We start from the raw sequence: 27,926 nt of genomic DNA, 5'->3' as shown, positions 1-27,926 counted from the left end.
TTCTATATGACGCTTTTAGTTTGAAAGCTCATACCGGAAGTGCTCGGTCTCGTTCGTTGGGTCTAATATTGACTTCATGTTGCCTGAATGACAGCGTGGTTTTAAGTCAGTTAGTTTGTGTAGTTTTTACAGCAGCAGAGTAAAGTGTAGATGAGCTGGTTTACCGGAAGGTGACCCGAGATGTTTATGAGATCGTCGTGTCAGCGGGGATGTGTCGGACTTCTCCGCTGCTGGTCCCTGACACTCAGTCCCAGGACCCCCACTGTCCCCCGGTGTCCTCCCCATACTCCACGGTCCCTCTTCTCCATCTCCGCCACCGACAAGTCTCCAACTCGTGAGGAGGAGAATCGACCTCTGAAGCAGTGGGCTCTGGCCGTCAGTCCCTTCAGCACCGTCCGGGCCCATTTAGGCTGCAACATCTCCATCCAGCCTCTGGACCCTCACACTTATCCCGAGGCTGACCGAGCCTTCGTGACTGTCCGCCGGCCAGACACGGAGCAGGAGGTCGATCTGGACCACCTGCACGTCCACTATGATGCAGAGAGCAACGAGCTGCTGATCTCCGCCGAGAAGCTCGACAGCGACGTGTCGATTGAGATGACAGCACCGATCAAAAGTAGTAAGTCCCTCGTTAGAAGCAATGACGCAGCTATGGATGAGCAGCTCTGCAACAGAGGGCGTCACTGATCACAAGTGTTATATTGTGTTTTACTGCCAGATCTCTTCATTACAACTCAAGGAAAAGGCAGCGTGCAAGTGAGGAAAATGGAGTGTGATATCTGCAAGGTGCAAACTGAAATGGGCAACTGCTTACTGCACTCTGTCAAGGTAGGTAGGTAGTAAACAAATACATTTTAAACTAGAGATGCACAAGTATGACACCAGTTTGTGCAAATATTCAACTTCACATAAAAACACAAACATTACTTTAGTACTGGCTGACATGTGGGTGATTAATCGGGGTACAGCTTATGTTTTGTATAACAACATTTAAAACTGGATCATAGTAGAAAAGCGGCGTCTTAAAAAACCTAAAGATGAAATTAACTACTCAACGCTGGTGACCGGTCGAAGCACAGACTCCTCTAGACCTCTGAAGATGTGCTTTGGTGTCTGGTACTAGGACGTTAGCAGTACATCTTTTTCAGTGTGACAAGTTGCAAGGAGGGGCCCCCATGGTTCAGAATCATTTGTCCAGCACATCCCGCAGATGGTTGATTGGATTAAGATCTATGGAATTTGAAGACCAAAACAACACCTTAAAGTCATTGTTTTCCCTCAAACCACTCATAAAAAGTGGGTCTCATTAGACCAGGCTATTTTCTTCAGTTTCTTATGATCATGTGCCCATTGTAAATGCATGGTGGAAAACAAACTGTGATGCACCCTGTGCCGGACACCACTCTATTAGAACCAGCATTAACTTAAACTCTCAGTAATCTGAGCCACAGTTGCTCGTCTCCCACATCCATCACTCTTTTTCCTTCCTGGGATCACTTTTGATAGCTACTGATCTTTGCAGACAGGGAACACACCACACGAGCTGCAGTCATGGAGATGCTCTGACCCAGTCGTGACCCAGTCGTCTGGCCATTAAAATGTGTCAAATTCTTCCTCTTGTCCAGTTTTCCTGCTTCCAACATCACCTTTGAGAAGAAAAAATGCTGTCTAATATATCCCACCCACTGAATTATCCAGTTCGCCTTTAACTGGTCATAATGTTATGGCTGATTGGTGTGTATAAGCAGACATGACTGCGAACATTGGCACTGCACTGAGAGTTTTCTGCTCTTTCAAGAGGATTTCTGACTTAAAGGACGTTGTTTTACACTGACGCTGTCCCTCTGGTCCTCTCACTGTTGTTTGTCCTCTCTCAGGGTCATCAGGTTGTGGTGCAGAGCCGTGGAGGACATGTTACAGGTGTGGGCACGATCCATGGCAACGTGGACATCAGCACACGCGGAGACAGTGTAAGGTGGACATCAGTTATTGGGACGTTTTGCTCTTACACCCGTCTGTCATTAGGGGGCAGCAGCAGCCTGACTTACGTGCGAGCAGCAGTCGGGGTTGTGTTGCCTCGTCTCTCTTAAAGATTGAATAAGTTGAAATCATGCACCACCTCTCTACAGCCGCATGCAGTGATCGGGTGTATGTTTGCAGGCAGTGGATGTCAAGAAGCTCCAGGGCACCGAGATGAACGTGTCGACAGAGCGCGGCCCTCTGAAGGTCAAAGCCATCTACGCCGAGTCCAGCTGTGTCTCCTCCTGCTCAGGGAGAGTAGAACTGGGACATGTGCACGGTGAGCAAACGGCAACTAAACGGTGAACCTGCATCTAAAACATATGTTTTGGTTACTGTTACAGACAAGATCAAGTCATAACTTAATATGTCGATAAAAAAAAAATACCCCCCACAAATGTGTCTTTCCCTTTTTTCTTTTTTTATGAAGTGAATAAAATAAGAATCAAGTATTTACAGCATAGGGTGGAAAGAATCTAGATGTATTCACTTATTATTTTGGAGTTCTCTACAGAAGGAGAATTGTTTGCCTTTAATGTCAAGTGCATTTCGGTGCACAGCTGCTTTACGTTAACCGGCTCAGTAAAGATCTGCATTCCTGGGCTCGAATCAAAAACAGACCAGATATAGCTCCAGTGTGTTTGCAGTTCATCACAAATTTCTCAATTTGTTATTTGTTTTTTCATTCGCTATAAAACTAATAAGTTGTATTGTGTAAAAAAGAAACAATAACAAAAACTGTTCTGGGAAGCAGAAAACAAAACAGACCCATTAAGTAAAGAAAATGTGTCATCCGCACAGAATTTTAATTCCTTCCTGATACAGACGAGCCTCTTATCATAGCATACATGGAAACAATTATCTCGATGACTTCAGTGATGCAGATTTTCTAAACGTACAGTCCGGGACAGAAACCATTCTTTAAATTATAAATCATACATATCTACTTTAGCAGAAACTAATTGGATAAATCATTAACTTGTTTTTTTTGTTGTTTTTTTTTTTAAGGCAAAACTACTGTGAAGAATGTGTCTGGAGATACAGTCATAGGTAAGCAGACTGACCGACCGGACAATGACCTGCGTATGGTATTCATCAGCGGCCGATAAACACAAAACACCTGAGGCTTGCTTTTGCTTTTTTGCAGACGGTTCAAATAGTTTTCTGAAGGTTTCATCTCACAGCGGAGGCATTGATGTCTATGTAGGAGACGGCGGCAGCGCTGACCTCCACAGTCAGGAAGGTAAACACACAGTGCGAGGATGATATTCACCGTATGAGCCTCAGCTTTCCTTCCAGTGTGCTGCTTTTATCTTTTGAGTCATTGTTTTTCTTTACGCCTCACGCCGCATCGTAACATAGGACCAGTGAGCGTGCGTGTCCCGTCCTCGTTAAGAGCCGGGGTGGAGCTGCGTGGCGCGTCGCTGGATATCGGCCCAGAGGTTGTTCTGCATAAAGTAGAAAACAACACCACTCAAGGCCACAGCACACTTACTGGTAAGCTATTACTTTTCAGTACAGCGCTCCACTGTGGCGCTGTTCATTAAGTAAATTAACTCCGTGTTTATTCGCTCAAACAAGTGTATAAACACGGAGCACTCTGTTTGCTTTCCACAATGAGCCTCTCTGTTATTCATCTCTTTTCAGGTTACATGAACGGAGAGTCTCCGGTCGAGCAGTGGCTTAAAGCTCAGGCAGACAGAGGCTCTGTCAGACTCAGGACACAAAGCTGGTTTGAGTCCCTGAGACTAGGGAGCTGAGCGGCAGGACGAGTCTCAGTGTTGTATCACTGTGCTGGGACTTGGGATTTTCAAGACTGATGTAACTTTACTTGATTATTTAAATATGCGCTCAGGATTTGCCGAATCTGATAAGATAAGAAAATTACTCGTTTTTTCATATGCTCTGTGTCTGTTAGAAATAACTGTGAGTCTGGGAAACATACTGCACACAAATCCTGATTAACTGTTTGTTTTGGATGTTGAGCAGAGACTTGTTTTGCTCATATTTTGTTGGATGCATACTTTGTGTGTCTGGGAGTCTTAACCCGCACTGACTAGCGTTTTCAAAGTTTGAGACTTTGGTCTTTTTCCCAGACAAAGATAAAAATAAAGGAACATGCTTGCTGCCCCTTTTTGTCCGGCTTGTTGATTTTATGATATCATGATCATGTTATTCAATCCCACAGACTTCAGTAACAGAGGACAACACCATCTATACAAAGGTCTGTCCAGAGTCTTTTATTAGTCTCTGACATTTCCCAGAGCCTCTCTACATCTAAACTACTGTTTAAGTTATTGAATGTGTTCTTCTCTTGATAAATTGTTTAGAGCCCAGTAGTGCAGGCCCACCTCCCACTGTTATTCCACCATTTACACAAATCAGTAAAAATCAATAATCAGTCAATTCTTTTCTCAGCGTTGCATATTTAGAACCTAGAACACGTCTCAGACACAGTCTACATGTTGGATTCAAAATATATTTCAAGACTGTAGCATAGAATATATTTTTAATTTAATTTATAAAGCACAGCAGCATAAAAGGTAAAAAAAAAAAAAAAGTTACCCTCAGGTAGATGGACATTACTTAAAAATGTAATCGAAATGTACAAGATTTGAACTCAAGCTGGTGAACTACTGGGGCAACACCAGATATATCGATGCAATGATAGTCAAATCTTACTCCTAAATATGTCCGGCCAACATTCACTGTGGTTTTGTAAGACAAAGGATGAGGAATAAATCTTTACTTCTATAGATGGCAGCAACTTTTGCAGCTGGCCATCAATCCCAATTCAAGTATATCCAGACAATATATTAAGCCAAATGAGAGCATAAAGACTTTTGATGGCTGCCTTGAATATGCCAGACATTGTGCAATGTAATGGATTCGACACCCTATATCACTATAAATTATGCTGCAAACAATAAAGAATCTAAAACAGTCCCATGAGGAAAGTAGTTGTATCTACAAATCATAGTGCAAAGTTCTTGAAAGGCAACGAATGGGGATCAGCAGTATGAGCAGGATAATACGACAATATGACGTGTTACAGATGCAACTCAACTGTGGTTGTGGGTAGACACTAAAAACTGTCGATTTGGAATTTTAAACATTGATTGTTATTTATCTCAGGCATATAATGCCTAAAAAATTATACTGTGGCTGATTCCCAAAACAACATAAACATGAGTTATTTAGATCTGCTTAGGATCACTATGTACTTGCTGCTGTTGCCATCACTGGGTGCGGCTCCACCACTTCCCAAGACTCTTAAGTTTTTATGGATCTTGTGACTGGATGCGCTATTTGGCCCACGTTGCATCTAAACCAGCATGGAGGGCTGTCGTTGCTGTGCTCCCAGTACGCCACACGTGACTGCAGCTTTAAGGCAGCCGCCCTGAGGGGAACAAACAATCATTGTTCAAAGATCTTATGCAGGACCGTACCTTTAAAGCACTCTTCGAAATTTGTGTCTTACCTGGAGATACCGTTGCAGCAGGACATTGTGATGGAGCCGAGGGGAGGGCAAATCCTTTCTAAGTGCCGAGTTGTGCGATCTGTGAGAAGACTGCAGCCACTTATGTCGAGCTCTCGCAGGTACTGAGATCCACTTGTCAGATACTGCACTGCCATGTCAGTCATCTGAGACAGAGCAGAGGAAAGTAGAAAGAATGCAAAGAGGAAAAACATTTGCCTCACGTGGGATAACATTTAAATTCTTTAGGAAAGTGCGTGTATTTATACCTTTGGACAACCTGACATCCGCAGTGTGGCTAGACTTCTGCAGTAAAATGAAAAGGCTCGGACAGCCGCATCAGACAAAGCTACGCAGTGAGAAACGTCAACATGTTCCAGGTCTCTGACGTTTTTGCACACCTTCTGAACAAACGTGAGGAACAAGGGAAATTAGACGAGGATGTGATGAAGCATTTCTGATATGGAACGAGAACGTGGAGAAGATGGGAAGCCATATCTGAAAGAACAGTCTAAGCAGAATGTATAAGGAAGTAAACACTAACTCATTAAAAACTTTAAACAGTGAAGTCAAATGTAAATTTGTACCTCTATGCCAATGTCTGTGATGTAGACACACTCGGCGAGAATTAACTTCTTTAAGCAAACTCTCTCGAGAGAAGCCAGTCCCTAAATATACAAACACCAAGTTACAATGTCTCTCCAGGATGGCTATGTGTCTTTTGAAGGCAGCAGCAAACATCAAAACAGTACCTGATCCTGGATGTTGCATCCGGTGACGTCAAGAGAGGAGATGCAGCTGCCACTCAGCCACTCCACAGCCGAGTCAGTCAGCCTCTCACAGTAACTCAAATTCAGATGGTACAGTTTACAGAACCTGATAGATTGTGCACAAGCATGTCACACAAAAAAGGCTGCGACCACAATGATGTGTGTATACTTGTAGCCTACCACTCATACACCGATCTATTGCAACATTAAAACCAATGAAGTGAATGACACTGATGATCTTACTACAAAATGATGTAATGTTCTTCGGGGAAACTTTAATCCAAGCATTTATCTGGATGTTACCTTGAAACTTACCACCATCTGAACATCATTGCAGTACAAGCGCACCCCGAGGGTAATAAGAGGGAGGTGTTCCTTGCATCTTGGTGCCATGTGTTTCCCAGAAAGAATGACACATACACACCAGGCCATGCACGTGATGCAAAAGTAAACATGTGCCATGACAGGAGTCAGCGTGGGGACCCTGGCTAATGTGCAGCTCTGCAGCAATAGAACATGCTTTGCTGTATTGGACCCAAGTGGCCAGCTTTTGTTTTCAATGTGTATCCGTGAACTTTGGCCGCACCATAACACTGTTGCAGATTCAGATTCCTTGGATCAAAAGGTACTGACCACTGTCGGCCAAGAACAAACCACAGGAGCTGCAGCTCTGGGGGATGCTTTGACCAAGTCGTCCAACAAGTCAGATTTGGCCTTTGTTGAAGTTGCGACTATCCTTTTACACATGGACAAAATGTTCATTTGCTCTCTAATATATCCCACCCGCTGACATGTGCCATGATAACAAGATAATGTTATATATATATTATGTTATATAAAGTGGTAATATGTATATATATATATATGTGTGTGTATATAAAATGGCGGATTGGTGTATAATCGAACATGATTTTGTTATTAACTTGACCAATGATTATGTCACTTACGTCATCAAAGTGTTTGGTGTGAATCTGTTCATCCAGTTACATTTAACAACCTTTTACCCGAGTGCATACGTTTGTGAAGTCGTACCTTTGTGCAATCCTCAGGACTGACATGTCAGTGATGAGATTGCACTGACTAACATTCAGCTCTTGTAAGTTTGTGACACAGGAGCCTTCAGTCAAGTGTTGTATCCCAACATCGCTCACCCTGAAATACAAACACATCATGAGAAGCAATCTAATGCAAAATGCTTGTATTCTGAGAGTCACAAGCACCAACCGGGTGCAAAGGGAGATGTCCAAGTATTGCAGGTTTTTGAGGGTGGCGACAGATTTGAGGCTGGCATCGGTCATTCTGGGGCATTCTGCTGCGTGGAGTCTGTGGAGACCTGGAGAGCTGCTGCACAGGGCCTTCCAGCTGACGTCTGTTAATTGGTTATTGCCTAGTGCACGTAACATGGGTTGAACAACAGAATCGGTCAAGGGTTAACTGTTTTCATGTGTATTATGGAAATGATGGTTGGAGGATGTCAAAATGATCTCACCCTCTGTGCTGAAAGATTTGAGTCTCGCTGCTTCAGCAATGGCTTTGAAAGCAAAGTCGGAAAGATGCGAAGCATCCAGGAGAGAAATGGCAGAGAGACAGCGACACCTGGCAAGTAGTGCCTGTTAGAGAAAATTATTAAGTAAACTATTTCATTCATTTAATTCCTTATTTTCTGTGTCTTAGTTTAACGCACTTACCAAGACACAGCTATCTGACAGGGTGGGCATATCATCGATCACAATCTCTCTCAGTAAAGGGCATCCAACAGAAATGTAGCTGAATCCATTTACTGTCATCTAGGAGGAAAAGACGGGAAATTCGGTTGGAATCCGAATCATTCTCTTGAATTTTGCTTTCCACACTCCTCACATTTGCAGGGGCTCTAAAGTAAAAACATACGTCTGGAACCAAACTTTTGCACATTCCCAAAAGGAAAGGCTATTTGCGGTGCATGTGCTGTGTTACGGAGCAAACACATGGTGAGTGGGTGGGCCAGAGCTGATTTTTTAAACCCAGCCCTCCACTTGGCCACAGCTGCCTTTTTACTCTCGCTGTCCTTTAGATCTTTGTCAATTTGCTCTGGGCTCTCACTGAATGCACACATAGAAACAAGAGTGGACACGTGCAAAGAGAGAGAAGTGACTGGATTTATCCGAGGAGGAAATAAGTTTGGTCGTGCCTTCTGTTGAAGTGGAGGGGCCAAACTGAGAGAGGAGCGCACCAACTTACCTGCGTGCAGCCGGAAAGGTTGAGGTGGATGAGATTGCGGCAGCCCTTCCCTGTGGTCAGGTACAGAAACCCTTTATCTGTAAATCTGTAGCAGTAGGCCAGACTCAGGTATTGTAGGCTGAGACAGTTCCTGTTCAAAATGATCCGTTAGTTATGAGAAGATACTGGAGATATGTTTCTTTACAGCTTTGTGCAGATTCAGTCTGGTTATGATTAACAGGTATCCAGAAAAAATTATATGTTCAAATTTGAGTTCATATTTAATATTGTTAAAATTCTAATGGTAAGCTGTGAAACACTAAACAACATCTTGCATAATACTACTAGTACCCATGAGACAGAGACCTCATGAACCCACAAATCTATCAATAACGCAATCATACCGTAGGAGTATCACATCTGTTCCTCTAAATCATTTTTTGCCAGTGACAGCTGTACATAAAGACAGCACTGGACTGTAACTAACTGGACAAGCAATAGTGTGAATAATTCCGGCCAACTAAGTTGGCAGGAAGCCAGTGAAACATTTTTTGGATCGCTTAGAAACACAAGCGAGGCCACTAATGGTTTTAAAACAAGTGGATGTTTACCTAGACAGTTCTTTTAGAGTTCTGTTTGTTACAAGTGTGCAGGAAAGGTTCAAGTAGAGCAAGCAGGGACAGCCTTCGACAATTCTCTGAACCATCGTATCCTGTTAAAGAGCAGATTCAGAACGTCACCTCGGGGTCTTTCAGGCTGGTATCTGTCTGCTGGACACGACTAAAAAAATCATTATTCGTCTTTCAAAAAAGTGTGAGCATGTGACATGAGGAAGATTTCAAATGCATTATCTCTTAACAGTGTTTACTTACTGTAACATTATAGCACTCTGACACATTGAGCTCTTGGAGATTTTTGCATTCACCTAAGAAAACAGAAGACACAGAAAGTATAAGAAATGTTGAATATTTTTGAGTACATTTATTTTACATTAGTTGTGATATAATAACATAATCAACCAGATTGTGTTAGAAACACAGTGTCTTAGTATTCTGCTTCTTTAAAAGCTTCGTATACAGCATGTGTATTCCTGCAGGGCTCTCATCTCTTTCATAATGTGCTATCTCTCACTTCTTCTGCAGGGTAAACAGCAGCTGTGTTCTGTCAGCATTAACTCTGTTGCCCTTTGACTTATTGCTTCTGCATCCAGGCCTGAAGACGTGTACAGTACAAACGCCTACTTTGGCTCTAGCTCACCACCCCTGCACAGCTCAGGATGCATGTCATCCCGTCTCTACTCTTTGCCAGCCTGCTCGTCCTCCTGCTGCTCCTTCCATCCACCGAGATGAAAAAACCAGGGAAGGGCAGAGGCCTTAGAGGAGCGAGAAACAAACTTACACAGGGCAGGTATGGATTTACTCTTAGATCCAATTTTCACGATTCCTCTTACACAGACAGAATTCTATGACAAGCTGACAATTATTATTTGTTTGTTGAAGAGTCAGGGCAAGAAGTGTTGGACGTCACAGCAGATCTGGCCCCTTCAGACCTGTGTCATCTAACTGTTCGGAGTCGACAGAATCTGGAGATATGTTTGTGGATTGTCAGGACCAACAACTCATCTCCATTCCCGCCTCTAAGACCTGGACCCAAGAGCCCAAGCACCTACTTCTCGCCCGCAATCAGATCAAAATCCTCCGTGATGGAGCCTTCACTGGATACGGGAGTTTAATCAGCCTGGATCTGCAGCAGAACCAGATCTCTCTGGTGGAGGACGGGGCCTTTGATGGCCTGACGCAAATTACAACCCTGCTGCTGCAGCACAACCACCTAGGAACACTAAGTGAGGAGGCTCTCATCCCGATGCCAAATCTTCGCTACTTGCGCTTATATGACAATCCCTGGATCTGTCTCTGCCCAATGGAAAGTCTCATACGCACTCTTCAGGTCCCAAGCAACCGTAATCTGGGAAACCACGCCAGGTATCTATCGCTCTGATTCCACAGGTATATAACTCATCACCGAGTCTCAGAATAACGATCACTCTCCTAATATCTCTTCTGCTAGATGTGCAGAGCCCATCAGGCAAAAAAACATGAAGTTGAAGAAGGTTGACGCAGAGTCACTCTGTAACGAGCCTGATGAAGCCGGTGACTCACAGAGTGACCAAACAGATCCCTTCATAGGCCCTCTTCCAATACTTGGCAAACAAGACGCTACCACGGTCTGCCATACCTACCTTTTCCCCCAGGTACGGATGGACTGCAGTAATCGAGGTAAGCTCGCGCTCAGCCTTTATTTTCAGAAATCAGTTTAACTGTACTCTTCTCTGGACCCCACTGTTTTGAAAAACGCTCCACACATGTTTCTTATGTAACAGAGGGATATGGGAAAATACCTGCGACTGTCAGAGGCCACGTATGCTCATGATTCACATATTACTGGTGCATGACTGCAACAATTAAACCTCCATTTCTCAAAGTATTTTCAGGGTGAGCCGCAAAGCGAGCAAACGTACACATCTGGTTCGGCATATGTTTTCATTTAATGTTATGTCGTTTCCTTAACCTTTGATTGAAACCAGTTTATCGTCATTTGTCACCGAATTAACTTGGGAAAAAGGTTTGGCTGCTGGATCAGAATGAGACATCGCAGAAAACTATGTCAACTTCGCATGATAAATACACTAAATCAAATGATGAGTTACTACGATGCACGTGCTACTGGCGGAAGGCCTGAATTTTAGTGTCAAATTTAAGTAATGGCTCGAACCAGAGACAGTTTTTATTTGCTGAACATACAGCGTTGATAGTGAATCCCAGCTGATTTCTTAAAACAAAGTTTGATTTGACAAATTTTTTATACACGTGAAAGATCCTTAATTCTAACAGATTTTTGGCAGAGATAAGACAATCTAATATATTTTAATATTATCTCTTTATCTCTATATTTTCAGGTCTAAAGGAGGTGCCCACAGGTATTCCAGACGATGTTGTTCTGGTCGACCTGTCTCATAATGCAATCCGTCATCTCAAAGCCAGAGACTTCCAGGGAGCAAGGGGCCTCAGAACCCTAAAGCTCAATAATAACAACATGGAGCACATCGACACAGGTAAACATGTTATTATTTCTGCATACGTATTAATCATAGTCAGTGAATGCAACAGTGTGTAAAGGGACTAATAGCTCCTGTCATACAGTGGAGGATAACCTACAATGATGTTTCTCTTCATGTGACATGTGGTAAGTCAAAAGGTTAAGAACAGTTATGCAACTGCTGCTAACTTCTGTGTGGGGCTTCTGTGTCCCAGGTGGCTGTCTTTGTGTATACAGGCTTAGTTTTATTTATGGTAGGGAAAGCTGAGAAGGTTACAGACATAAAGTGATAACTTGGAAAAGTGATCACTTGTAAACCGAAGCCAGTCGGTGCAGTCTGATGGTGTTTAGATTTTTTGATTGATGATAAACTGTAAGTGTCCATGTATAATTACACCGAGAAAAAGAAGCGACAGATGTGATGATATTCATGCATTTCTACTCTGTCTCTCTCACCCAGGTTCCTTGTCTGGACTTTTGCACCTTCATGAGCTGGACTTGTCAGACAATAGTCTACATTTTGTTCAGTACGGGGTTCTTGAAGACCTCTACTTCCTGTCACGGCTAAAACTGGGAGGAAACCCCTGGATTTGCAACTATAGGTAGGTTCGGCTAAACATTTAGACGCATGTTTGTAGATGAACGTAAATAACAGCTGCCTGCATTTTTCTCAGCATCCACTACATGGTGTACTGGCTACGTCTGCACCCAGGAGTGAGGCACTCCGGCCTGCTGTGTCACTCTCCCCTCGATCACGCAGGGGACAGCGTGGAGGAGTATGTGAATGCCTACAACAGAGAGTGTCCTAAGGACAGACAGCACAGCAGAACAGATCAAGACCAAACGGACCCTGAGCTCTGGAACACGCCGATGGAAGTACAGGGAGAGCTGGAGGAGGAGGAGCTGGAGCCGAGCCACTTGAGAGTGCAGCAGAAATACCAGATCATCAGGCTGTCCTGACTCAAGTGAAAATTAACTTTAAAAACACTGTGTTTGTATCAGTGACTGTATCATATGGATAAACTACTTTTTTTTTTGCTTTTATATTTCATCACTGTTGTCTTTTTAATCAAAATATAAGATAAATCAACATCTTGACTGTTTTTGACTAATTATTACCGTTAAACAATATGACTCTAAACGAGGGTGCATGCGCATAACATCTGTCAGATCAGAAAACTCACTGATGAATTTCAGACTGGGCCATTTTAGGGACGTGCAGCCACGCAGGTTTAGGCGGATCACAAACGGTCGATAGTTCTGCAGAATTTGCTTCATTGTACCGTCTGTTATCCAATCTTTCCCCACGGAGAAGTTGATCTGATAAGGACACACATTTAGGGCACAATTAGACTCCTGTTCAAAGCGTTACTCCAAACATGAATGAAATACAAGAAGCACTTTCTCAGTACAGACCTGACTCCACAGCGTGGGTGACTGGATGATAGATTTCCACATGCAACATACCTCAGCACAGTTTAACCAGTCTCGTAATTCTAAATACTGAAAAATCTGAAGGAGGAAACAAAACAATCACACATACACATTAAATGACGCTGAAAATTAAGGTACACAAACTAATTTCCTTTCTTTTTATGTGACTCTTGTTGGGTATGTTCAGTGGAACAATTTCTCTTACTGATGTCAATACACACAGATGCACTGAAGCATCTTTAATGCTGATTATTTGATTTATATTTGGTCCTCTAGTTTCTAATTATACATAAATAGCTGAAATATCTGGCAAACAGTTGGCAAAGAGTTCTCTGCCACTTTATAAGGCAGAGTGTAACGAGCAGCCTCCGTTGTCTCCAAACATAGTCATGCTGAAGCAATATTTATTGAAAGAGGTGTTGGCAGAAACCTCAGAGTAAACAAAGCCAATACTGCAAACGTGAATCCAAAACAAACAGAGGCTACAACTGGTAAGAGTCAGTGACTGCACTTGTTGAAAATACTCTTACGGTTATGTAAGACATACTGTATATGTGGTACATGTATATTTAAACTAAAGCATAATGAGCTGCATCTGACTTTAATCAACTCCCCAAAAAACAGAGTGGACCCATGTTTAGAAAGGACTCCCCTGAAACTGTTATGTAACACATATGAGATCAACACTGACTCCTTAGAGGACAGGGCTGCTGCAGCTTTGTGTGTGTGTGTGTGTGTGTGTGTGCATGGAGCAAATTCATCACACGTACTATGGTATAAAAAAGTTGACACAGTTTGCTTCTGCAATAGGAACTACCTTTAGTGAAATGCTGCTAGGGAGCAGAGAGAGTCCATCACTTCCTTCTCCAATCTGGTGATGCTTGATGTCTTCTCTGTAAGATGCCAACCTCTGTAAGATTTATATAAAGAAGCAATGAAGAAAGGAAAAGTTGACCACGCTCATTATAGTTTTCCTTACAATTTCAAACACACTACCTTAAAGTATTCCTTTGTCTTCTTTGAGTCCTTTGTGACCACACGCCATGCGGCTATGATGCGCTCGAGGCGGCCAGCGTTCACAAGTGTCTCAAGTTTCCCGATGGCGGCTAACAAAAACAAGATATTTAGTTTACTCAGAATCCCGAAGACAGTTTTGGCTCGTAAAAGTAGAATTAAATCAATGAGTGAAAAAGTGCAAGTGCAGGGACAAAATGAGTCACAGCAGTGGGTGTACAGAGTGGGGAAGAAATGATTGTCAGGAAAGACTTTTAGCTTGGACACGTTTCTTAACCACAGCTTATGTTTTCTCAGGGTATGTACAGTTGCCGGTTTATTAGGTACACTGGTGAAAATGAATGCAATCTGCTGCTGTAACAGTCCTGCACCTAATCTCAGCTTCATGAAGGTTATGAGATTCAGAATTTGTCTGAAATAACTGAAAGAGCTGTTGATTCATCTGTTTTCCTTTCGCAAGCTGTGGTTTGTAGTACTGTTACACTGTGTGATACCGACTCATGTTTCTAATATTTCGACATCCCTATTCCAGGATAAATAACAGAAACGCTTCTGAGTTTAACTCAATACGCTTTAACAGCACCACACAGTGTATCTCCCAAAATGATCATACAGTTAAATTGCCACGTTTCTGACGCTGTTTCAGCATAAACTGAACATTATAACAGTCACAAAGCTAATATTTAGTTTTGATTTATTAGAATGCATTACTTTTCACATGTGTACCCAATGCACCGGCTAGTGAGTGTGAAGGAGCGTCACAAAAAAAGTTCCACCTTATTTAAGCCAAGGAGCCCTCATTCTAATTTACTCACTCAGATATACTCAAGTAGCCACCTACCAGCCTTTGTCTTCTTGTGTAATTTTACCCATTTCAGCCATCTGGTGAGTGCAACGCGTTGGCATGTCCTCTCAAAGTGTTTCTTTGCCACGTCCATCTTCTGTGCCAGCTCCATGGCATCTCTCTTGCTCTGAACGATGAACCTCTTCCACTTTCTGTCACACAACAGCGAACACAGCTCATTATTAATTCAGTGACGAGGCGTCGTCCAGGCAGCCTCTCAGGAGCACGCATTAGGGTTAAGCAGGGTCGCGATCACACACCGATCATTCATAACATTATGACCGCTGACAGGTGACGTGAAAAGCATTGATCGTCTTGTAACAATTCAATGTTCAGCTGGGGGACATTTTCAGTCTTGACAGTCATGTGGATGTTTCTTAGACATGTGCCACCCACGTAGACCAGATCAGACCAGACGCCCCCCACCCCATAGAAATGACAATCCTTGTTGGATGCAGCCTGACACAGACACACACAATGGTTTAGGAACAACTCAAAAAACACCCAAAGCCCCCCTCCCAACTAACAAGATTAGTTACAACAGGACTCCTTCAGAAGGCCTACACAATATTAGGCAGGTGGTCATAATGTTATGCCTGATGAGAGTTATTTGGCAGAAAACAATGCAGGGAATTAGGAAATAATCTAATTTAAAATGGAGCATCAGCAGCAAGCCTGGTCGGTGTATTATCCCTCCCATATAACTTTATCAAACTGATTATTAGGATATTGGACATTCAGGCAGGAGGGTGATGACAGGACAGAAAGGGTCAATAGGGGACATAACCTGTACTGACAATGGGCAACTGAAAGGTAATCTGTGAAATAGAATATCCTCACGAACCACTTGTTCACAATGATGAAGAGAAAGTGATCAGGACGGTTTAGAGTTACATCTGAGCTAAAAAGACAGAATGAAGAGCAGCCCTTGGAGTAAATGCTAAACTTCCAATGGACTGATTTGACACTGCACCAGCTGTCTTCAGTCACCTAATTACAATCAGGCACTAAGGTTTTCCTTCCTTGGGCATTTCTTGTCCAACTTTCGGGAGAAAGAGAGGGCAGAGCATGAGTGATTATTGTGTGCAATCAATGGTCTGCTTCTGTTACTGTCATGGCTCTTCAGTTTGGGTAAATAACATTTAAGCATTGTTTTTTTTTTTTTTTAGCTACGTTTGTCACTTTCGTCTCTGAAAATGGTTTATTTCCTAGGATGGCTTTGCTTGGCACTGTGCTGTGGATCTGTATCTGTTTTCCTCTTCAAAAAGGTAAGGCATTTAGCATTCTTCACTTGCATAAACATTAAGTAACTTTATTGCGATGTTTACTCCCTGATAGGATTCAACATTGCACATGGCTACCATCTCTATGAGAGCCCAGAAACCTCTGACCAGTTTCCTTTTGGAGTGTCTTTAAACACAAACTATGAGGATGAGACGGAAGCTACAAGACAACAAAGCTTTGTTTCCCCTCAGACAGAACCGGTCCTAGATACAGACGGGCAGGATGTCAGCCCTGATACTAGCCTTGGTGAAGAGAAGGAGCAAAGACAACCAGACTCGGTACAGGAAGAAGATGAGTTCTTGGAGGCTTCTCCTTTGAAGCAGAAATATGAACATTCAAGCGCCGATCATCATCCATTTGGCGTTTTATTGAAGGAACATACAGAAAAGGATGTAATTGGCATCAGTTTCCCAACAATCAATCATTTTGAACGGTTTGTAGAAATTATGAAGAACGCCTTCTTAACACCAGGGAGTGACGTGGGTATTCATTTCCAAACTGCACAAGAAGCTTTGAAAAATGTTGAATCTTCAGGAGAGTTTAATTTGAAAAATGAAACTTCTACCGATGTTGACAACCATAAGCAAAAAGTCTGGAACGGACAGGATGCCAGCTACAAAACAGCAGATCTTTTGGACTCCAGTGAAAGTCTTGGTTCTTCCAGTATTTCTGACAACCAAGAGTTTAGGCCGCACTATGCCCTGGACGCACGATATCATTTAGCAGCCACAGATATTGACCTAAGTAATATGGATGATAGAGATTTTCCTGTTCAGTCAACAAGCAACGATCAACTGCAACAAATGCATTTTCCCTCAGGCTCATATTTTGGAGAGAATTTTTCTACTGCATCTCCCCTTAAATATCCAGACGAACCATCTCAGGATTCCAGCAACAATGAATCACCCAGTTTAACACCTCCTGAGGCAAATATCCCAAACTCAGAATATACATCTCACAGTAATGACTATTTAAAAGGTTATCAAAGCCCATCAGATGGCTTTGAGCTTGGTAAAGACTTCCAAAGAGTGACTCAACCGGATGACCTACGTACACAAAAGCCAGCATCGTTGAGTTACCATGGCAAACGGTTATATGCACCAATAGATCGCCTGCCAAATGGGAAAATACCAGCAAAGTATTCAAATAATGTAAACTATACTCCTACCATCTACCAGCCTGGAACTGGCAGCTCTGTTTCTTCAAGCTCTAATAGCCTTTTACCACAAAGTTCTGTGAGTATTCAAACAAGTATTCCACAAGAACTACAAAATCAGATGGACAAATCTCACCTGGTGTTTACTGTGAAACCGTCCAACTCCCTTCACGGTACAAGCAAAAATAATGGTTACCTCGGATTTCAAAAAGACAGTATCATGCTAAATAAAGATGATCGAAATGTAGTTTTTGACGCTGAGGAACCGAATGATAACACCGTATCTAGTGACACAGATTCACCCCAGGGTGGGATCACGTCTTACAGAACTGACAACGTAATGCATTCCTTTTCCAAGCCACAAAAACAAGCCATTTCCCTCAATGGCATCAATGCGGGTGTAATGAAGACGCTTCCTTCCAGTTTAACTATGGAGCACAGAAACTTTCCTTACTGGTTTTCTGAATGGATGTCTGTGCCCAAGGGTTTTGCATTGAGGATCACTCCCAGGGATGGTGAACACAGGATGAGCCTTCCTCCTCGACCAGCCAGAAATGTGTCACCGTTACGTATATATTATGCTAAGTCCACTAACCGCTATACAAGGGCTGCAGCCCATCGATCAAACACACGTTATACACCCTATCGACGGGCTCAAAAGGAATCACTGCTAAGGACAGAAGTATACCCTGAGTCAAAGTAAATAAAAGAAATGCTCAGCATACAATATGAAGATCAGCAAAGCAGACAGATTAAATTGTATGGCTTTCAAATGTTTTGTTTGTGAACATAAGGGATGTGCTTTTAACAAAACTTTGAAAGAAATCACGTGTCAAACCTGTGAATGTGTTTCCTCCTCATTTAAATTGTAGGTCACATTTCTGATGGCAAATACGACTAAGTGTTCATGCCTTTAATGGTCTTTCTCCAACTGGAGCAAATCAAGTTTCTTGTGGTCTGTACACATTGACGATAATTAAAGTCCTAAGCATTTTATGGTATTAACTTGTCTTTATTTTCAAATGGATTATTTTAACAATTTCAATGTTTTCCACTTGAAAACTGCAAGTATTTGCATCTTCTGCTTTTGACTCATACCTCCAAGAAATCCTTCATCAGTTACTTAAACTGTCACATATTCATTGAGGTAAAAATACTGCAGGCTTACCTGAAACAAGAGCTTGTTAAATTGTTACTGTAATAGGTATAGGCCTTTTCAAATACACAAAAGGACACCTAGAAAGAAATGCAGAGCAGAAAATATTATAAAAGAAACGAGATACAAAGTATCTCAACTTAAAGTCATTTGAGCGTGCTGCTAAACCATACTGTACCATGTTATCTGGATCCATGTATTCTGTATCCACCGGCCTTTGTGTCAGAGTAGCTTTTGCAGTGTGTTGTGATGCAGCAGCAACAAACTTGTGCCTTAGAAACAGAAAGCTTTTATCAAAAACTGAATGTTTCTGAATCCTGACATCACAGACAATATGATTTATAAATCTGCGATTTATATGAAATGCTGATGAATTATGTTAAATGACCGTTCAAAATGGCAATATATACCGATCAGCCACAGCATTAAAAGTACTGGCCTGTGTATGCCGTTCATGTGAAGAATGTATGTGAATAACGTTCATTGTCTCATTAGCTTTGGTCCTGACATTCACGTGGATGTTATGTGGTGTTAGACACGTACTATCCACCTAAATATTATTGCTGATCAGGCTCCCCCACTGTTATGCAACAACACAGCCCGTTGGATATTCGGAATATAACGGAAAAATGTGGTCTTCCACACCACAAAAATAAACATGTTTAGGAACGCCTCTAAAACATGTGCCCAATGTGTTGTGGATCCCAAACTGATCACGTCCTGGTGCCAGGCACCACAAGACACACTCAGACAACCTGTGTCCACTCCCCAATGAGTCAGAAGTGTTTTGGAGGCACAAGGTAGACTTACGCAGTATTAGGGAGGTGGTTTAATGTTGTGGCGAATGAGAGTATAATGGCAAGGATGTGAGAAGTGGCTACTAGTAGAAGTGATAATACATTTTATAGGAGATATTTAACCAGATTACTTTTCTAAATAATCCATAAATTATAGTGAATTATTTTTGGGAGCTGAAAACACTAAACATCGCAGAGTGGTTGTTTATTAAGTGACTTTAAGTACATATGAAAATGTAAATATAATTTAGGTAAATCCACAGTGCAACCACACAACACATTGAAATTGATCTTTATATTAAATTAAATATGGCTAAAGAAAAAGCTAATACCCCCTGGTTCACATTTGGTAGCCTAAAAGAAAATGTGAGAAAGTGAGCCACCATGTGTTTGTTTTAATAAAAGACACAAAGTGGGTTTATATACATACCAGTCCACACCATGAAGGTTATCATTTCCCTGGAAAGCCCTAAGAGTGTTTTTCAGAAACTGTATGGGGTCGCTGGGGCATGACAGACAAGAAGCTGTCAATAAAGCCTGTAAAAGAAATTTTACATGATTTTTAACATTCAAGAAAAAAAAAATGTATAAGGTTGTTGTCACGGTGAGTTAGATGTATATTAACGACATCAAATGATCCCATCAAATCCAAAGCTAATTGCAGCTAAACTTTGCCATATAACGTTACCAATAGTTCTACACAAGAAAATATAGTTACCTTATATATTTGTGGTAGGCATTGTTTTAGTTCGCAGTCTTTCAGAACAGGCTCTGAGTTTGCTACAGCCATGTTGGGTCAAACAGCCAAATAATTATTTAACAGTAAAGTTATCGTTTTACTTCTGTTTGTCAGATTTTGCCTGGATCCTCATCTCCACTTGGGAAGTCACCGTTGCTAGGTAACGAATCGAGTAAAACTAAGGTGACGTTAAATGTTGGACAACTAATGAGTGTCAGCACTGTGGCCTTCGTGTACATACAACCTTTCTGATAACAAATTAAATTAACGTATTTGAAACATTTTCCAAATTAAATCATATAATTAGAGATGTGACCTACGATTTTATTACAATGTGTAGCAAATGGAAACTCTGAGAAAGTTTTGGTCGACCCCTCGAAGCTGTAGCTGGTGTTATGTCCCATTCAGTTTCCTGGTCGGGACAGTTTCCCCTTTGACCCCGCCCCCCGATAGCAGCACGGTGGACGCGCATTGCAAGTAAAGCTCGCCCATGATTTGTTCCTCGTCCTCACTGTTCACCTTGTCACATTGGTCACTTGTTTAGCCACAGCAGAAATCAGGGATTTATTTGAATACAGCAACTATTGTAATATGCAGTTGAAGGATAATTGTTACATTTTCCCCCATCTTGGCCTGCCAACAAGTAATAGTTTATAAGCTGGTCTCAATGACTGTCAAAATTTGTTGTTGTTAATAATAGTTTTCCCCCCGCCTCTCGCCCAGTGACAGCTGGAGTAGGCTCCAGCACTGCTGTGACCCTCCAGAGGACAAGCAGTTACAGAAAATGAATGAATAATAGTTTTCTATTTCTATTTCTAATATGGATATAATATTGGATATAAATATGTCAGAGACTTTTGATTTGATTGATCTTTACTGTATTACTGTATTACACGCACAAAAACGATGCCTTTATATTTTGATAAAGACGTGTTACATCATCGGGCGATACATCGACATTCGCTCTACAACACTATCAGTGATTGTTGTTTTAGAGTCACTTTATTAAAATCATACAGGTACATGTTGTTTTGTGCCCCTTTTATGCACGTTTGCTTTTATGAACTCTGTCCTTAACATTTCACAACATTGTTGAACTTTGTAGATGGACCATCAAATACCTTTGGGGAAAATCTGGTGATCTGTGGCAGTGTTTTTTGTGTGGACTAGCCACCACTTGTCAACAGTAAAGTGCGGAGAGAGTGACATTATAGTCACATATAACCTGACTTGAGGGCGACACCATGAAGTGGAGACATTATGTCAGAGTTACAAAAGTAATATTTATTTGAATAAGTTGTATATAAAAAAAAATAACAGGCCAGGGTGTTAAGCGTGAGTCTAGTTTGCTACAGCTGAACAGGGTTATGTCTCCTCAGACCTTTTCAGCCATTTCTTTCATCCATACCATCACAGGTGTGGTGGATTAGGTTCAGGATTAGAGCGATTAAATCCACGTACCAGCCAAAGCCATTTGCACTGCTACTGCAAGGCCACTAAAGGTAGAGAAGAACAGAAAAATCCGGAGAGCAGTACCATCCTCACACAGAAGCATGTCTCTAAACACACAGAGACTGACAAGGGAGCTCTGGAGGGGAGAGGAAATGTAAAAAATTAGCATTTCTTCTTGATGGATGACTTGATGTTTTTATCTCACAGAATTCAGACTGTGAAGCAAAAAGTGCCATGGCTCAAACTGTGATGGTGTCTTATTTTGGTAATTTTGTCCTTAATTTGTTTAAGAATGTTGTGAGCAAGACAAAAAAAAAATGGTTGAGACAAATTTCGATACAAATGTGATCTCTGTTTAATCACTAATCAATTTGTTAATAAGATTATAGTTCCACCATCTGGCCAAGTTGTGCAATTTCATTGGGTAAAACTGCAGATTCATGTCTCATAGACGTTCCTAATTGAATGTAATTTGCTTGCTGTAATTTTCCTCTATAATGTTAGTATAAAACGCTAGATGTTTAAAATGTTCTATGCAGTGTGTTTATGGAGGACCCTGATGAAGACCACAAACTGAGGCATTACGGCCTAACAAAGCTGTTCTATTTAATACAAGTGCAGATGCAGCCTTGACCTTTCTCATTGCCAAATTTGCACCCAGATGTATATATTGTATATAATGTTCAGTTATTGCACTACTCATTTTTGCACTACTCATCAGCAGGTGTGTGTTTGTTCTCATTTATTTTATGTAGGCTATATATTTATTCCAATTTGTTTATTCTGTTACCTAATTTTTTAACATAACTTTCCTACTCAGTCTCATGTCGTCGGTGCCTGCTCAGTGTGTCCTTAATTAGTCCCTGAGGACAAACACAGTGTTCTAAATCTGAATCTGAGTCTGAATGCATCTTGGTAGCTGGTGAAGTTGTATAGAAATACATTTTTTTTCTTACTTCATGCAAATCCTCCATCAGGGTCTGAACTGTCTGACTGTCACTCATTTTTTTAAAAAAAATTGTTTTGGTCAACGCGGAGCCATCTGGCAACGGCAAAAAAAGAAAAACAGTGACTATTTTGGGCTTTATGTTTCTCCTTACTGCCTCCATGGTACGCGCATTGACTTTATGTGGGTACGAGTAAAACATTTCGTGGGCGAGCATCGGTCTAAACGCGCGTCCACCGCACCGTGTCCATGGAAACACGTCCCGACGAGGAGACCGACTCAGACTCAAAACCGGAACAACTGAGAGAGTATTGTTGACAACTGTGGCTTGTCAGCAAAGTTGTCCACTTGCCACAAGAATGAAGCTGTTAAAATGTATTTCAGAGGTCTTTGTAGTGTCCTGGACGGGTTGCCGTTAGTGCTAGGTAGCTAATGAGCCGGGTCAGTGAGCTGCTAAGTTAATAATAGACCGTGTTCGTAAGGTTTCAGGGCATCTGGAGGTTAGCCTAGCTTAGCTTAGCTTAGCTAAAGACACAGCGGCAGCATGGGCGATGGCAGCATTACTCCCAGGATAGGCAACATGAAGGCTTTGCTCGGTATTCTTGCCGGGGCTGGAGCTTCTTACGGGGTTTACAAACTTATCAGCGGGGGTATTTTCAGGAGGAATAAGAAAAATGTCTCCGCTGAAGGTCCTGGTGTCAAGAGCTGCCAGCAGAGTGGAGTGAAGCTACAGCCGGGGAGTCTGGTGGCCAGGGTGTCTGGGCTGGATGTTGTCTGTCCACGACCGATGGATGCTTCATCAGGTAACAACCAGGTGGCTGATATGAAAGTGAATACCTCAAGGTTATATAGTACGAAGTAGAAAAACTTGACTTTTCATTATGTCTTATACAGAATTATTTATCTCATGGCTTATATTTCTTAGAAATTACATCATATATCATGTAGAGTCCTATACATATTCTTCATATACTCACCTCTTTATATTATTATTTCTTTTAATTATCTCACGTTTTACATGTTACATCTACATCCTATATTTTTATATACTTATATACTATATAAGATGAATACATATTTTACGTTTCACCATATTTTCATGTCTTTGTATATTGCATACATATATATACTGTATATATTCTATATATACATACATCCTTGTATATTCAGTATATACGTTTGGAAAATTTATATATGTTTGTACCACATTATACTCTTTATTTGTGTTTTTCGCTGTTGTTATTGACGTGTGAGTCCTCCTGTATATGTAACAATGCTACTGGATGCCACATTTCCCACGGGATCAATAATCTATCTATCTATCTATCTATGACAGTCTCTCCATGACAAGCTCAATAAGTGATGTTAGTGTCTTATTGATTGTAGGCGATATCATCCACCAGTCCCCCAGCAACCTGGAGCCACAACACTTGAAAATGCTGCTGTCATGTCTGCAGACCAGTGATAATCCATCAGACAGATGTCGGATTCTGCTTACGTTAGGAAACACTGCCGCTTTTACTGTGAATCAGGTACAGTAAAAATGCATTATCATGGCACCAGTCAGTGGGTGGGGTATTTTAGGCAGCAGCGACTTAAAGGAGGTTTAAGTTTGGATGGATAGATGACTGGGTCAGAGCATCTCCAAAACTACAAATCTTGTAGGGTGTTTATTGTGAGCAGTGATCATAACCCATTGATCGAGGTCCAAGGAAGGAAAAGCGGTGAACCTACAACCCATGATCAAGAGGGGAGTGAAGGCGGACTAGTATGGTCTGAACTTACATATGAGCTTATGTTTTTATGTAGTCAGGGTGTCCAAAGCTCCTAAAATGGACACATGAGAGTCAGGACTAGACCACGGAGCAGTGGAAGGAGGTGGTCCGGTCTGATCAGTCAAGTTTTATTTCTCTAGAGCACTGCCTTAGTGAAGTTTATTCTGCTTTATTCTCAAATGAGGAACTATGTTTTCAACTACTGAGCACAGCTTAAGAGTCATGTATCTGTTGTTGTTGTATTTAGTTTTTTTTTTTTAATATAATTTGAGTCCTTATTTTCTGCCTCATTGATCCCACAGAATCTGATACGGGAGTTTGAAGGAATTCATATCATAGCCGGTTTCCTTTCTGATGCTTCCGCGGGGGTTCGAGTGCAGAGTCTGAACGCTTTAAATAATCTGTGCATGAACATCCAGAACCAGGAACAAATAAAGGTAAGTCAAGTCTGTAGCCCTTCTATTGCTTAGATTGTATATCCACGTCTTTATTTTGGAGAAGACGTGTCCCACTAAAAACATCCTGTTTTATAGGTTTATGTGCCGCAAGTGCTGGAACTGATTGAGATGTCACCAGTGAATTCGGACCTTCAGCTTGGTGCTCTGAGGCTGCTAACGAACCTTTCAGTGACAGACAAACATCAACACTTGCTGAAGCATTCTGTTACACTTTTACTGTCTCTGCTGGTTGTGAGCAATGAAGTGCAACAGGTTTGTATATTCTGGGCAGAAAAACGTTAAATACTATGACAATATATAAGTGATGGCCCTTTTTATTATTATTGTTAGTTTATTGAAGTGAGACAGTGCACGTTAATCAACATTGATGTGTTAGTAATCAGTGTAAATGCGTGGACTTAGCACAAATGCTAATTTTCAGCTGTGGTCTCAAGGCAGATACACAACACAGATAGAGAAGACGTTAAAACAACAATCATACAATAGACAATTACAGATTCAGACACAGATAGACGATGTCAAAACAAACCAAAAAGGACACAGACAGACAGTATCAAAACAGTTATGACAAAACATTTCACCCACAATTATAAAAAAACATTAATGGACCATGAACCCTGAGAGTATGTATCAGATTAAGAAAACTATTTAGGCTATGTGAGTACATGTCTGATGTATTTTTAATCCGTGTTTTAGATGTTTTTTTTTTAAAGTAAGTAGTTGTGGCAGTTTTGGATGTGTGGTGACAACTTCCAGGAATGCAGTCCTCTTATAGATAAGGAGAATTTAGTTCTACGCTTCGGTACATTACAGTCACCTCTAGTTAGAGCTCTCGTTCTTTGTCTTTCAATATTTTTTCTCTGGATGAATTAATTCGCTGGTGGGTGAAAAGAGCATTTAAAACTTTGAAAATGGGACAGGCATCCATAAAGACTTGGTGGCTGTGTAGATCAAGGATATTACACCTTTTTAGGACATTACAGTAATGAAAGTGAAGAAGTTTCCAGTCTAAGATTTTAACTGCCTGTTCAAAGAAGTTGTGGAGGATAGTTATGGCCAGCAGGACTGTGACGTGTTAGGTTAAAGTGTTCTTGTGTTTTTGTTTCAGGTGCAGACTTTGAAAGTCCTTGTGAATTTGTCATCCAACCCAGACATGATGGATGACATTGTTCAAGCTCAGGTAAGACAGAATGGATGAAACTTCAGTCTTTATCTCGTCGGCCTCATGTAAATCAAACAACCGGTGTAGTTTGCATGTTTTTTAGACATCCTCATTCTTACATTATCTCCTTTTCGATCCAGGCACCAGCTTCTGTGATGCTGTTGTTTGACCAGCGAACGGCCCCTCCGGTGCTCCTGCGGCTGCTCACCTTTGTAGGGAACTTGAAGGCCTGGAGGCCGTCTGCCCAGGTGGCCGACGAACTGAGGCGGAAGCAGGATTGCCTCTTCCGGGTCATGCTGGATGAATCTTCCCAGCTGCAGGGCAGACTCGTCCAGCTGCTTTCTCACCCCGATGGGGAGATTCAGGCCCAGGTGGCTCGTATCTTGACATAGACTTCCCTCTCCCGGTCCACACTATAATTTTTGCTTCCTCACATTTTTGCCAAAGCCGCCAACCTTTCGTCCTTCCAGTTTTAAATTATACATCTGTTGGCAATATCCTCACGGAAGAGCAGGTTTGTGTAGTCTCCTGTGGATACTTTGGCTTTCTCTGTCTCACCCCGTACAGTGTTCCCTAGCTCAATATTATTATTATTACCACACATGACTAAGCTATCTCTGCCATCCTGATTTCTAGCGTCCTACACTGCAATTAGTTGATGAGCACCTAGTGAGCAGGAAGCAGGAAGAAAGCATTCATTTAGTTAAGCGTTATAACCCGCCACCTCTTCCTGCCAGAGACTATTTCCTCTCAAAGACCCATAGTGCCCTATCTTCTGAGAGCTTCACCTAAAATCTCTGAAGACACGTTCCAGGTGAAATTTCTGAATCCAACCCCACTGCCAGAAGTTTTCTAGAGAATGTTTCAGCATGTCCCGGTGTACCACACCTCCGTGGTCCAGAGAGTTTTTTTGCTGCACACCTTAGCATGCCTTGGATTGAAGTACTACAGCTCCAGTCCTCGCTGGATTTTAAAAACATTTTTTTTGTTTTCCTCCTAAATACTTATTTTACCAGTGGTTTGCATCGTAACTTTAGATGGACCAAAGAGTTTAATCTACGTGATGCTTGGCTTCATACGAGATAGTGAGGGATTCAGGAGGATTGTGAAGTTGTGACACGGCCTCACCAGCATTAAAGGAGCTGAGGTGTTCGGGACACCTGACTCATGAAGGAGCCTGAACGTTGACTTCAAAGATCACTACAGTCTGGAGGGAGGGAGGGAGGGGAGACAGGGGGTCGATCCAGGACGTTCTTTTGTTGAATGTCAAATGGCCTGTAAACACCTAAAAATCTCCCCCTGGGAGGTGTTGGAGGAAATTACCAGGAAAAAGGATGTCTGGACCTCTATGATTGTTTTGCAACTATCACGAATATCAAAGAGAAATGCAGCTGGAAAATAACAGTACGACTGTTACAGCAGAATAATGATGACAGCCATGAGTGTTTGAATATTTTTTATTTATAAAACCTTTTTTTTTTCTTCTTTTTTTTTTAATTGCAGCAGGGATCGAATGTTAAACACAAACCTCGTTGCCATGTCGAGCTATGCACTGATAAGTGACAGATCCACCTGTAGGACTGGAGCTGTCGACAATACTTACAGAAAAGAGGAGGACGGGTGCTTATGCATGAGAAATGTGACTGTTTGATTTAAGATGTTTGTGACTTGGGCAAATCCAGGTGAGAAATGCTGCACATTTTTTTTTTATGTTTGGACTTCGTTCAACCCAAATCTAAATATCTCTCAGGCGATAAGGTTTACCAGAATATTTCCAGCAAGGGGCTGATTTATTTGTGACTTAGAGTATCCTATTTATTTAATTAAGCTAGTGAACATTTTGACTATTAAAAGGAAACTATGTTTGTCTGTTTGGTTCAATAAATACCCATTGAGGCATATGATTGATATCAACGTCCTTTTTTCCCTCTCCTGTCCTCCTTATGCATGGTCTAGTGTAGACTATCTGTATATGTGGCACCTAGACTTGGGACAAGAACTAAATAGTATTTAAAAGTATTTACAATATCTGGACTTTAAAGTCTGTTCATGCACAAATATTTCTTTTGGCAGAAATCTGAAAGCATTGCACCATTATTCAGGCTCAGTGCTAGAGTCTAAATTACTGTTTTGTCAGTGAGTGTGTC

The 27,926-nt window shown here is 41.6% G+C and overlaps 5 protein-coding genes across 6 annotated transcripts; 4 read left to right on the top strand and 1 right to left on the bottom strand.

Annotated features, from left to right (window-relative positions):
* Positions 1-40: 40 nt before the first annotated feature.
* Positions 41-4,149, top strand: fam185a (family with sequence similarity 185 member A). Its single transcript, XM_047596845.1, has 8 exons — positions 41-619; positions 719-828; positions 1,878-1,970; positions 2,161-2,299; positions 3,028-3,069; positions 3,167-3,262; positions 3,382-3,516; positions 3,667-4,149. The coding sequence occupies exons 1-8, from the start codon at positions 181-183 to the stop codon at positions 3,777-3,779; spliced, it is 1,167 nt and encodes a 388-aa protein (XP_047452801.1). The 5' UTR covers positions 41-180; the 3' UTR covers positions 3,780-4,149.
* On the bottom strand, positions 3,269-20,112 carry fbxl13 (F-box and leucine-rich repeat protein 13). Its single transcript, XM_047596847.1, has 22 exons — positions 19,966-20,112; positions 19,678-19,784; positions 18,629-18,722; positions 18,463-18,530; positions 14,852-15,006; positions 13,993-14,102; positions 13,814-13,906; positions 12,979-13,074; positions 12,747-12,882; positions 9,339-9,391; positions 9,078-9,178; positions 8,488-8,617; positions 7,956-8,054; positions 7,757-7,877; positions 7,492-7,654; positions 7,300-7,419; positions 6,250-6,373; positions 6,085-6,165; positions 5,767-5,901; positions 5,501-5,664; positions 5,244-5,419; positions 3,269-3,467 (listed from the first exon to the last, which is right to left on the bottom strand). Exons 1-21 carry the CDS (start codon positions 20,035-20,037, stop codon positions 5,293-5,295), a joined length of 2,349 nt encoding a protein of 782 aa, XP_047452803.1. The 5' UTR covers positions 20,038-20,112; the 3' UTR covers positions 3,269-3,467; positions 5,244-5,292.
* LOC125015158 (leucine-rich repeat-containing protein 17-like) lies at positions 8,399-12,654 on the top strand. Of its 2 annotated transcripts, none has more exons than XM_047596843.1 (7): positions 8,399-8,547; positions 9,677-9,873; positions 9,966-10,448; positions 10,534-10,742; positions 11,423-11,578; positions 12,023-12,164; positions 12,237-12,654. In XM_047596843.1, exons 2-7 carry the CDS (start codon positions 9,743-9,745, stop codon positions 12,520-12,522), a joined length of 1,407 nt encoding a protein of 468 aa, XP_047452799.1. In that variant the 5' UTR covers positions 8,399-8,547; positions 9,677-9,742; the 3' UTR covers positions 12,523-12,654. The 2 variants fall into 2 exon arrangements, with proteins under 2 accessions (XP_047452799.1, XP_047452800.1); XM_047596844.1 differs by having other exon boundaries at positions 8,405-8,547; positions 9,609-9,873.
* LOC125015156 lies at positions 15,881-18,292 on the top strand. The gene is made up of 3 exons (XM_047596842.1): positions 15,881-15,985; positions 16,067-16,122; positions 16,193-18,292. The coding sequence occupies exons 1-3, from the start codon at positions 15,969-15,971 to the stop codon at positions 17,995-17,997; spliced, it is 1,878 nt and encodes a 625-aa protein (XP_047452798.1). The 5' UTR covers positions 15,881-15,968; the 3' UTR covers positions 17,998-18,292.
* Positions 20,113-22,606: 2,494 nt separating the features above from the next.
* Positions 22,607-27,680, top strand: armc10 (armadillo repeat containing 10). Its single transcript, XM_047597573.1, has 6 exons — positions 22,607-23,187; positions 23,771-23,916; positions 24,462-24,596; positions 24,693-24,869; positions 25,726-25,797; positions 25,920-27,680. Exons 1-6 carry the CDS (start codon positions 22,929-22,931, stop codon positions 26,169-26,171), a joined length of 1,041 nt encoding a protein of 346 aa, XP_047453529.1. The 5' UTR covers positions 22,607-22,928; the 3' UTR covers positions 26,172-27,680.
* The last annotated feature ends 246 nt before the right edge of the window (positions 27,681-27,926 follow it).

Source organism: Mugil cephalus, chromosome 10 (genome assembly GCF_022458985.1).
Source record: "Mugil cephalus isolate CIBA_MC_2020 chromosome 10, CIBA_Mcephalus_1.1, whole genome shotgun sequence".
Classification (NCBI taxonomy): Eukaryota; Metazoa; Chordata; class Actinopteri; order Mugiliformes; family Mugilidae; genus Mugil; species Mugil cephalus.
Note: the sequence above shows the minus strand (reverse complement) of the source record. Positions and strands in the feature narration are given on the sequence as shown.

What these genes read in the sequence shown, in the direction of transcription:
- armc10 (XM_047597573.1), top strand. Translation starts at nt 22,929, where the DNA reads ATGGGCGATGGCAGCATTACTCCCAGGATAGGCAACATGAAGGCTTTG. An exon ending in ACCGATGGATGCTTCATCAG is followed by an intron (nt 23,188 to 23,770) that starts GTAACAACCAGG and finishes TATTGATTGTAG; the next exon opens with GCGATATCATCCACCAGTCC. An exon ending in AGAACCAGGAACAAATAAAG is followed by an intron (nt 24,597 to 24,692) that starts GTAAGTCAAGTC and finishes CCTGTTTTATAG; the next exon opens with GTTTATGTGCCGCAAGTGCT.
- LOC125015156 (XM_047596842.1), top strand. An exon ending in CTGTTTTCCTCTTCAAAAAG is followed by an intron (nt 16,123 to 16,192) that starts GTAAGGCATTTA and finishes ACTCCCTGATAG; the next exon opens with GATTCAACATTGCACATGGC.
- LOC125015158 (XM_047596843.1), top strand. Translation starts at nt 9,743, where the DNA reads ATGCATGTCATCCCGTCTCTACTCTTTGCCAGCCTGCTCGTCCTCCTG. An exon ending in AATCTGGGAAACCACGCCAG is followed by an intron (nt 10,449 to 10,533) that starts GTATCTATCGCT and finishes CTCTTCTGCTAG; the next exon opens with ATGTGCAGAGCCCATCAGGC. An exon ending in CATGGAGCACATCGACACAG is followed by an intron (nt 11,579 to 12,022) that starts GTAAACATGTTA and finishes TCTCTCACCCAG; the next exon opens with GTTCCTTGTCTGGACTTTTG.
- fbxl13 (XM_047596847.1), bottom strand. Translation starts at nt 20,037, where the DNA reads ATGGCTGTAGCAAACTCAGAGCCTGTTCTGAAAGACTGCGAACTAAAA. An exon ending in AACCTTCATGGTGTGGACTG is followed by an intron (nt 18,723 to 19,677) that starts GTATGTATATAA and finishes TCTGTTTCTAAG; the next exon opens with GCACAAGTTTGTTGCTGCTG. An exon ending in GACATCTCCCTTTGCACCCG is followed by an intron (nt 7,420 to 7,491) that starts GTTGGTGCTTGT and finishes TTTGTATTTCAG; the next exon opens with GGTGAGCGATGTTGGGATAC.
- fam185a (XM_047596845.1), top strand. Translation starts at nt 181, where the DNA reads ATGTTTATGAGATCGTCGTGTCAGCGGGGATGTGTCGGACTTCTCCGC. An exon ending in TGACCTCCACAGTCAGGAAG is followed by an intron (nt 3,263 to 3,381) that starts GTAAACACACAG and finishes ATCGTAACATAG; the next exon opens with GACCAGTGAGCGTGCGTGTC. An exon ending in AGGCCACAGCACACTTACTG is followed by an intron (nt 3,517 to 3,666) that starts GTAAGCTATTAC and finishes ATCTCTTTTCAG; the next exon opens with GTTACATGAACGGAGAGTCT.